At 39.4% G+C, this 10,307-nt stretch overlaps 1 protein-coding gene across 1 annotated transcript; it reads right to left on the minus strand.

The window, feature by feature from the left end:
- Window positions 1-579: 579 nt before the first annotated feature.
- On the minus strand, window positions 580-1,611 carry LOC142165992 (uncharacterized). Its single transcript, XM_075224391.1, has 3 exons — window positions 1,541-1,611; window positions 699-933; window positions 580-639 (listed from the first exon to the last, which is right to left on the minus strand). Exons 1-3 carry the CDS (start codon window positions 1,609-1,611, stop codon window positions 580-582), a joined length of 366 nt encoding a protein of 121 aa, XP_075080492.1.
- Window positions 1,612-10,307: the final 8,696 nt, after the last annotated feature.

Below are 10,307 nucleotides of genomic sequence, written 5' to 3' on the forward strand. Positions count from 1 at the left end.
TGTGGACCGGGTACACATGGGGTTTTGGGTTTGATTTTGGGCCTCGAATTAAAACGAAAACAGGCCCAAACTGATTTCAACCCAATTCTGCACTCTCTTTTTATTATATTTTTTTATTATTTTAAAACAAAACCTAAGTAAATCAAATTAAAATTTATTAATTAAACATTTAATACAATTATTTGCACACATATATTAAAATATTTAAAGCAGGTAAAATCAAACAAAACAACAATCACGGACAAAGATGCATATTTATGATTTTTCTATTTAATAACCGAATTACGGTTCAAACTGCACATGACACACACATTTTTTGTATTTTGTTTTAATAATAATAAAAAATGGACAAAAATCATAGATAATTAACAAAATGCCACGTGAAAAATCCAAAAATTGTACAGCAAGACCGATCGCTATTATTTTTTGTTTCTTTTGGAGTGATTGTCGTGTAAAACAAAAATCACGTGCTCACAATCACGTTCTACTAGAATTTTTACATCTTCTGGTGGATCCACAAAAACTTTCTTCTTCTTCCTAAGATCAGCAATTGCCATCTGTGCCAGTTGGTAAGCTACCTTATTCCCTTGCCTGAACTCGTGATGGATGATTACATGCTTCTGTTGGAGCATTAACAACCTGCATTTGTTGACAATGTTAGCATAAAGATTATTACCTTGTTGGATTGACAGGATTACCTCCGTCGAATCTGTTTCAATTTGGAGAGGGAACATCCCCCAATTAAGAGTTGTTTTAAGTCCCGCTAGTAGTGCTTTGATCTCAGAATGCAGTGATCCACGTGCATGAGCTGATTTTGCATAGCCAACTATCCAGTGTCCGTTAGCATTTCTGATTACTCCACCCAGGCCACATTTTTGCAAATTTTTGTTGAAACTTGCATCAATATTTAATTTGAACCATCCCTTTGGGGTCCTATACCATTTAACATTGATATGGATTTTTGGAGAAAGTAGAATACTCTTTTCAGTTAGGAGTCAAAATTCAGTAGCCCTAGCAATGATGTGGTTAATATTGATAGGGTAATTTGTATTGTTTTGGTTATTGCTATTCCTATTTATCCAAATATGCCAAATATCAAAAGGGAAGAAGAGATTCCAGTTTAAAAAATTATTGTTTAATGGATAGTCAAAAATTTTAATTGGATTAACCAATGATCACCATGCTCCTTATAGGAGCTTTGCCATCCAAGGTTGTCCTAAAGTTGTTTACTGGCTTGGCACTTGAAGAAAATATGTATTATGGATTCTTCTATATGATCTCCACATATAGGGCAGTGGGGGTCAATGTTTAGGCCAACTTTTGCTAGATAGTGTCTACAAGGTATTCTATTATGAAGTCATTGCCATAGGAAGAATTAGATTTTATTTGGGCATACAAGATCCTAAATCCATTTAAAATCGATTTCCATGCCCTCGTTAGAGTCCATGATAGTATAGCAAGTTTTGATTGTAAAGAAGTCTTTTGTATTTAGAGACCAAATAGGGATGTCACAATTTGGTTTTTTAATATGGATTTTAACCTTTGATATGGTGTCCATGATTTCTTTGGGAAGATTGAGGGATATATTGCCAAAGTGCCAGTTTTTGCCATCAAAGATGTCTCTTATTCTTATTGAGTAATCCTTTCTTAGTAAGGGGCCTTTTATTATTTTTCCAAGGCTTCCCAAATTCGAAATCCAATAGGTTTCCCAAATGTTAATGTTGGATTGGTGATGGGGCTACCAAATGATACCTTTGGAACATAACTCCCACCCCTTTTGAATGCTCTTCCATTAAAAGAATTTTTACTAGTATTGAAGTTATTATAGTTACTAATAATTAGGTTTGTCCATGGGGTGGTAGGGTTCGTAAGGGCTCTCCACGCTAGGCCAAGGTTGCAAAGGTTTTTATCTTTAGCTCTATGGAGTCCAAGGCCTCCCTTGCTTTTTGGTTGGCAAATGATGGACCATTTGATGAGGCGAATTCTTTTCCTCTCACTGGTAGTTCCCCATATGAAGTCCCTTTGTACTTTGTCAATTTTATTAAAAATGTTTGTAGGAAGTAGGGTGTATTGCATATAGTGGTTAGGGATTGAGTTTAGACAAGAAAGTGAGAGTGTTGTCCGGCCAGCTATATTGATAAATTCATTTTCCAAGCCGTTAGTTTGGCTCTCATTTTGTCAATTATGAATTGATAATCTTTTGGTCTAGGGTGTTTGTTTAATATAGGAAAACCTAGATATGTACCAAAGAAATCGCTTCTTTTAATACTCAAATTATTGGTAATTTCATTCATGAGAGTTTGGGGACAATTGTTAGAAAAGATAATTTTGGACTTTGAAGTGTTGATACATTGCCCTGATAGATTACAAAATAGATCTAAGTCTTTTTGGATTGCATGGCACGATTTCATATTGGATTTAGCCTCTCACGATTTCATATTGCATGGTCTAAGCCTCTCACGATTTCATGTGAGGCTTCTTTTTGGATAAATTCATACCTTTTCTTTGTAAAAACTTAGGGCTTCTTTTCCCTATGGTAACTGGATCCCAATTTTTAACATCAACTTGATGGTTTATGTATCTTGACAATATTTCCAGACAAAAGATAAAGACATAAGGGGATATAGGATCACCTTGCCTAATTCCCCAACTTGGTTTAAAAAATGTACTAATTGAGCCATTAACTAGTACAACTATGGAACTAGTTGAGATGCAGTTTAAGAGGAGTTTTTTAAAATTTTGAGGGAAATTGAAGTAGGTTAAAGTGTGATGCACAAATGACCATTCTAACCGGTCAAAAGCCTTTTCTAGGTCAATTTTAAGGAGCATGTGACCTTGTTTTCCTTTTAATTTATGGATTTTTGAAACTAGTTCCTCAATGATAATAGTATTATCATAAGCCCTTCTATTTTTTATAAAACTCGCTTGACAAGGACTAATAAGCTGATCAAGGAAAGGTTTGAGACGATTTGCTAGGATTTTAGTGATTAATTTGTAAACGTTGTTACATATGCCAATAGGTCTAAAATTTTTGATGTTGTTGGCATTGGGTATTTTTGGAATTAGGCAGAGGTAAGTTTTGTTAAGATCTTGGGGGATTTCCTGATTCTAAAATGTCATGACACAAGTTTGTCACAGAGGGTCCTATAATATCCCAGTATTTTTGGAAAAAGAATGGGTGGAGGCCATCCGGACCAGGTGCTTTGAAAGGTTTAAAGGAGAAGAGAGCCTTTTTGTTTTCAATATCAAGTAAAGGATTATCTAGGCAATTAAGGTTTAAAGAGTTTTGAGAGGTGCTTTTTAGAGGACTAACCCGACTTGATTTGTTGTGTGAAGTGGTAAAAATATTAGTGAAAATAATTACAAACATGAGAGGTGACTAGATGAGGGTCATTGATCCAATTTTCTTCCTCATCTTTAAAGAAGTTAATCTTATTCCTTCTTTTTCTATTGGAGGCAAAGATGTGGAAAAACTTAGTGTTAATATCTCCCTCATTTAGCCACATAACCCTCGACCTTAATTTCCAATAGTCTTCTTCTATTTTTAGTAAATCATTGTAGTATTTTTTTAGATTGGTTTCTAGGGTTTGGATGAAAGTACTATATGAATAGTGCTTGGAATTTTGAATACCTTGAAGGCGGGCTAGGATCTTTCTTTTTTTTCCCATTATATCACCAAAAGTTTGTTGCTTCCAAACCTTAACTTTTTCTATGAAATTTTATTCAGTATTTGTCCAATTGTTTTGAACTAAGGGCTTGAATTCTGGATGCTTGCACCAATAGGTCTCAAGTCTAAAGGGTGACTTGTGGAGATAATTATTTTTTGGGATTAATTCTATTAAGATAGGGTTATGGTCCGAATGGGTCTTAGGGAGGTGTATAATAGAACTCTTTGGGAAGAGATTAATCCATTCCTCATTTCCTAATACCTTATCAAGCCTTTCCATAATGAGACCTTTATTCTTATGTCTATGGTTGGACCATGTATATTTACATCCTTTATAACCTAAGTCAATTAAGTTGCAATTGTTAATTTTTTACCAAAGATAATTTGCCCTACTGTCATTTATACACTTGCCACCAAATTTCTCATTTGAGCCTAAAATATCATTGAAATCTCCCCCAATAACCAAGGACCATTATAATTTTTGCTAATATTCTCAAGATTATCCCACATCATATTCCTATTGAGCATATTTGTACTAGCATAAATTGTGACGACCCGGCCAGTCGTCTCATGAGTTACCACTTTGTTTCCCCTATTTTTGCTTCTTATTGCTTTGTCTATCAGTTATATATGTGATCGTATTGGTCGAATCGAATCCGGAATGATTTTGATAAGGTTGGAGACACTTAGTCTTTTTTGAGGAAGCTTAAGTTGGAAAAGTCAACCGGATATTGACTTATGTGTTAGAGGGCTCGGATGTGAATTCTAATGGTTCAAATAGCTTCAGGAGGTGATTTGGGACTTAGGAGCATGATCTAAATGAGTTTTGGAGGTTCGAAGTACATTTAGGCTTGAATTGGCGAAGTTGATATTTTGGCGATTTCTGGTTGGTAGGCGAGATTTTGATATAGGGGTCAGAATGGAATTTTGAGAGTTGTAGTAGTTCTATTGTGTCATTTGGGATGTGTGTGCAAAATTTCAGATCATTCGGACATGGTTTGGTTGGATTTTTTATCAAAAGCGAAATTCGTAAGATTTTGGAAGCTTAGGCTTGAATCCGATGTGTTTTGGTTGATTTGATGTTGTTTGAGGTATTTTGAAGATTGGTACAAGTTTGAATAAGGTTTTAGGATATGTTGGTGCCTTTGGTTGAGGTCTCAGGAGCCTCGGGTGAGTTTCGAGGGGTTGAACGGATCATTTCTAAGTTAAGAAATTGTAGATTTTGGCTTCAGTTGTTGCAGGCATTTTGGTCTTCGCGTTTGCGAGTGAACCCTCGCGTTCGTGAAGGGTTAGGAAGGGAGGCGTCAGGTTTGGCCTTCGCGTTCATGAAGGGGAGTCCCGTGTTCGCGAAGGTCCGGAATGGTAAGCATCGCGTTCGCAAGAGGCCTCGTCGCGTTCGCGTAGGTTGGTGAAGCTGAGGCATCGCGTTCGCAATGGTGAGTTCGTGTTCATGAAGAAGAGTTTTGGTCAACAGAATTTTTGTGCTTTGCAAACGCGAGGCGTTGACCGCGAATAAGGAAATTAAGACCTGGCCAGAAGGCTTAAAAGGTCTTCTTGTCCGCGAATGTGGGGTTTATTTCTTCCATTGTTGGTCGTTTTTGGAGTTTTTTGAAGGGGATTGAAGAGGGATTCAAGGGTAATCACTTGGAGGTAAGATTCTTGGACTTAAAACTTGATTCTAATGTGAATTCCACCTAAATAACTATGGAAATTAAGCCAAAAAATTGAAGAACTAGGGCTTGGAAACTTAGACCTTTGATTAAGGATTTGAAATACCATTTGAGGTCGGATTTCAGAACTTTTGATCTGTATGAAATCATGGAGAGATAAGGAATCTATTGATGTAAAAATTATCGAATTTCGAGACGTGGTCCCAGGGGTCGGGTTTTGGTAATTTTGGGATTTGTGTCGTATTTTGATTATTTTCACTTGGGCTTCGTTCCCGTAGCATATTATGACGTCCTCGTTCTGATTTTGGATAGATTTGATGAGAGTGGAGGCCGATTCGGGGGGCAAAGGCGTTTCTAGTTGGAGATTTGACCGGTTCGAGGTGAGTAATGATTGTAAATGATGTTCTGAGGGTTTGAGACCCCGAATTGTATATCGTAGCGCTATATTGAGGTGACGCACACGCTTGACGACGAGGGTGGGGTCGTGCACTGTTGGGGATTGTGACTTAGTCCGTCCCGAATGACACTATTTTACCGCGTATTTGACTGAAATCTATTTGCTATCATCATGATTTGGGTTGAATGCCATATTTGGGCCTTGTTCCAACTATTTGAACCCTTTGAGGATTTTTACTGGAATTTTCTCACTATTTTGATGTTATACTTGAACTCAGTCAAGTTATATTTCACTGTTTTTCGTACTCAGCCATGTTTACTCTATTTTAGCACTTACATGATCTTTTAAATGATATTTTTGGGCTGAGAATCATGTTTTACTATTGTCCGATGGGCTTGTGAGGATTTTGACTGAGTAAGGCCGAGGGCCTATGTTGTGAGGAAACATTTGATATTGATTATGAGGCCTAGGACCTAAGATATGTACGCCACGAGGTGGATTGATTGATATGAGGCCGAGGGCCTAGTGATGATGCCACGAGATGGCTTGATATTGCGCTTGGTTCGTAAGGAGCCCCTCCAGGAGTCTGTACACCCGTAGTAAGCGCGGGTAACCATTGTGATGTGAGATTGAGCCCGAGGGGCTTGTATTGTCCTATGTGATTGCCCGAGGGGCTGGTAATGTTCTAAGATTGAGCCTGATGGGCTGGTATTGTTTTGAGATATTGCTCGAGGGGCAGATTTGTTGATATTGTGCCCAAGGGGTGAACCTTTATGGGTTTATCTTTTCTTAATTTCCGGTCAATTACCATGCTTAATTGTTGAAAAAGTCTTTTCATGAAGTTAAATTTGAGTTAAAGGATTTTTACCTATCTTTCACTGGTTTTATCATTTTCAATGGTTTTACTGCTTCATTATAGCATGTTTTGTGCCTTACGTGATTTCCTGCTTTCAGTCTTTATTTATGATTATTACTCATTGAGTTGGAGTACTTACTTTACTCCCTGCACCCTGTGTGCAGATTCAGGCGTATGTGGTCCCGCTCCCGAGGACTGATCATTTCCGACTTAGGCGGATCCGAGGAGTCTCTAGGTAGCTGTTGGTGTTCGCAGCCTAGAGCTCTTCCCTATCTTATTCCTTCATGTTCTTAGTTTTTCTGTATTAAACTCTGTAGTTATATATATATATATATATGTATATATAACTATTCCATTTTGTCAGATGCTCATGACTAGTGATACCCCGGTATCGTGCTGTGTTTGAGATGTATTCCGTATATTATACTATCATTTGCTTAAACTTTGGTTTATTTATCCATGTTTAGACTATTTCTAAATACTTAATTGTTAATAATGGGAAAATGGGAAGTGTCGGCTGGCCTTGTCTTCACGAGAGGCTCATCACGACCGGGTTTGGGTTTAGGGTCATGATAAGTTGGTATCAAAGCCTAGGTTACATAGGTCTCACAAGTCATGAGCAGGTTTAGTAGAGTCTCGCGGATCAGTACGGAGACGTCTGTATTTATCCTCGAGAGGCTGCATAACCTTTAGGAAAAACTTCATATTCTTGAATTCTTATCGTGCGTCCTTGATTCAACTTGAAAAGTAACTCTTTGAATTCCTTCCACGCGTTCATATGCGCGCATGAGTGCTCGGTATCGGATATGCATTGATGGTTTGTGATTCCCTGATCGAGGGGCAAAATGTGATCTCTGTGCGTTGATGTTGGGCCAGTTTGGAGGACTCGAAGCCGGATTTTTGCCTATAGCTTGAGCCCTGAGCTGTTGATTTCGTGAGTGCGTGTTTCTGGATCCATATGTTCTGTTGTGTCCCTATTAAGGAAGGTGATGAATGGATAGTTACGTGATGAGTGTGATGTGATTGCGAGATGTATTCATGTGATTTGGAAGCGACAAGAAGGGTATGCTAGAGGATAGAATGACTATTAGGTGCTCGATTTTCATCTTGATTTGAGGTATGCCCCGAGTTATGGTGTGTGAAGAATCTTTCCATGTTTCCTAGTGGGGAGTGGAGTAAATTTCATGTTGCGGCCTGAGTTCAGACTCAAGAAGTTTAAGTGACTACGTAATGTTATGACGGTGGAAGGTATACAGAAATGTTAGTTTGAGGCAAAGCAGGTGGGGTTATCTCCTACGAATTGTTCGGAAGTTTGCGTAATCCCTTGTGTCATTTATTGGAAGATCTTTGTTACCAAGGAAATATATGTTTTACAATTTGAATTTAGGTTGCTCAAGAGAGTAGGCTTGACTACTACGAGAGTGAATGCGAGATTTGCAGAAGATATAAAGTACCAGATGGTCTGTATTCCACGAGCTTATAAAGGATTGAGTTTAATCTCACTATGGTATTATGGCAGCAATAAAGTATATGCGTTATGAGTTATTGTGCATGTTTAGTTCTATGGCTTCGAGCCAAGTAGGGGAGTCCACTATTAATTAGTCGATTGCACGGTTATGTGCTATGTTGATTCCAGTTTGAGGCAGCAGAGGGGTCAGTCATCGGCTTCAGTGCCAGTTACTTCACCACCACCCGCCCAGCCAGCTAGGGGTGGAGGTCAGTCAGCTAGGGGTCGCACCAGAGGGGGAGTTCGATCAAGTGGCGGTCAGGCCCTTTTCTATGCACTTCCAGGCAGACCCGATGATATTGCTTCAGATGCTGTTATTACAGGTATTGTTTTAGTCTGCCACAGAAATGCCTCTGTATTATTTGATCCCGGTTCCACCTTTTATTATGTGTCATCATACTTTGCTTGTTATTTGGGTACACCCGGTGAGTTTCTTGCTACACTTGTTCATGTATCTACCCCGATGGGCGATACTGTTGTTGTAGACCGTGTGTACCGGTCGTGTGTGGTGACTGTTGAGGGTTTGGAGACCCGGGTGGATCTTTTATTATTGTGTATGGTGGATTTCGATGTTATTTTGGGCATGGATTGGCTATCTCCGTGTCGTGCTATTCTGGACTGTCATTCTAAGACAGTCACATTGGCTATACCAGGTGTGCCACAGATTGAGTGGCGAGGTGTGACTGATTATGTTCTTAGTAAAGTTATCTCATTCTTGAAAGCCCAACGTATGGTTGGGAAGGGTTGTCTTTCGTATCTAGCCTTTGTGAGGGATTTCGGTGCTGAGACTCCCAATATTGATTCTATTCCAGTTGTGAGGGATTTTCCCGATGTGTTTCTTGCAGACCTATCGGGCATACCACCGGACAGGGATATTGATTTTGGTATTGACCTAGTGCCGGGCACTCAGCCTATTTCTATTCCGTCATATCGTATAGCACCAGCGGAGTTGAAGGAATTAAAGGAGCAGTTTCAGGAACTCCTTGATAAAGGGTTCATTTGGCCTAGTGTGTCACCTTGGGGTGCGTCGGTTCTATTTGTGAAGAAGAAGGATGGCACTATGAGGATGTGCATTGATTATAGGAAATTGAACGAGGTAACGATTAAGAACGAGTATCCTTTGCCTCGCATTGATGATTTATTCGACCAGCTTCAGGGAGCGAGAGTGTTCTCCAAGATTGATCTCTATTTAGGTTATCACCAGTTGAAGATCAGGGACTCTGATATCCTTAAAACATCTTTTAGGACCTGATATGGTCATTATGAGTTCTTGGTGATGTCATTTGGGCTGACCAATGCCCCAGCAGCGTTCATACATTTGATGAACAGTGTGTTTCGGCTTTATCTTGACTTATTTGTCATAGTCTTCATTGATGATATTCTGGTGTATTCGCGTAGTTAGGAGGAGCACGCTGAGCATTTGAGAGTTGTGTTGCAGAGATTGAGAGAGGAGAAGCTTTATGCAAAATTCTCCAAGTGTGAGTTTTGGCTCAGTTCAGTGGCTTTTCTTGGGGCACGTGGTGTCCAACGAGGGTATTTAGGTCGATCGGAAGAAGATAGAGGTGGTTCAGAGTTGGCCCAGACCGTCCTCAACCATAGAGATTCGCAGCTTTCTTGGTTTGGCAGGCTATTATCGCCTGTTTGTTCAGGGATTCTCATCTATCGCATCGCCCTTGACCAAGTTGACTCAGAAGGGTACTTCATTTGTATGGTCGTACGAGTGTGAGGAGAGCTTTTAGAAGCTCAATACAGCTTTGACCACAGCTCCAGTGTTAGTTTTTCCATTAGCTTCAGGTTCATATACCGTGTATTATGATGCTTCGATAGTTGGTATTGGTTGTGTATTGATGTAGGAGGGTAGAGTTATTGCTTATGCTTCTCGTCAGTTGAAGCCCTATGAGAAGAACTACCTCGTTCATGATTTGGAATTGGTTGCCATAGTTAACACATTGAAGATTTTGAGGCATTACTTGTATGGTGTGCCTTGTGAGGTGTTTAATGATCATCGTAGCCTCCAGCACTTGTTCAAACAGAAGGATCTCAATTTGAGGCAGCGGAGATGGTTGGAGTTGCTAAAGGATTATGATATCACTATATTGTACCATCCGGGAAAGGCCAATGTGGTGGCCGATACCTTGAGCCGAAAGGCAGTGAGTATGGGAAGTTTGGCATATATTCCAGTTGGGGAGAGACCTCTTGTAGTTGATGTT

The sequence above is a fragment of the Nicotiana tabacum genome, chromosome 11 (assembly GCF_000715075.1).
Source record: "Nicotiana tabacum cultivar K326 chromosome 11, ASM71507v2, whole genome shotgun sequence".
NCBI classification, from domain to species: Eukaryota; Viridiplantae; Streptophyta; class Magnoliopsida; order Solanales; family Solanaceae; genus Nicotiana; species Nicotiana tabacum.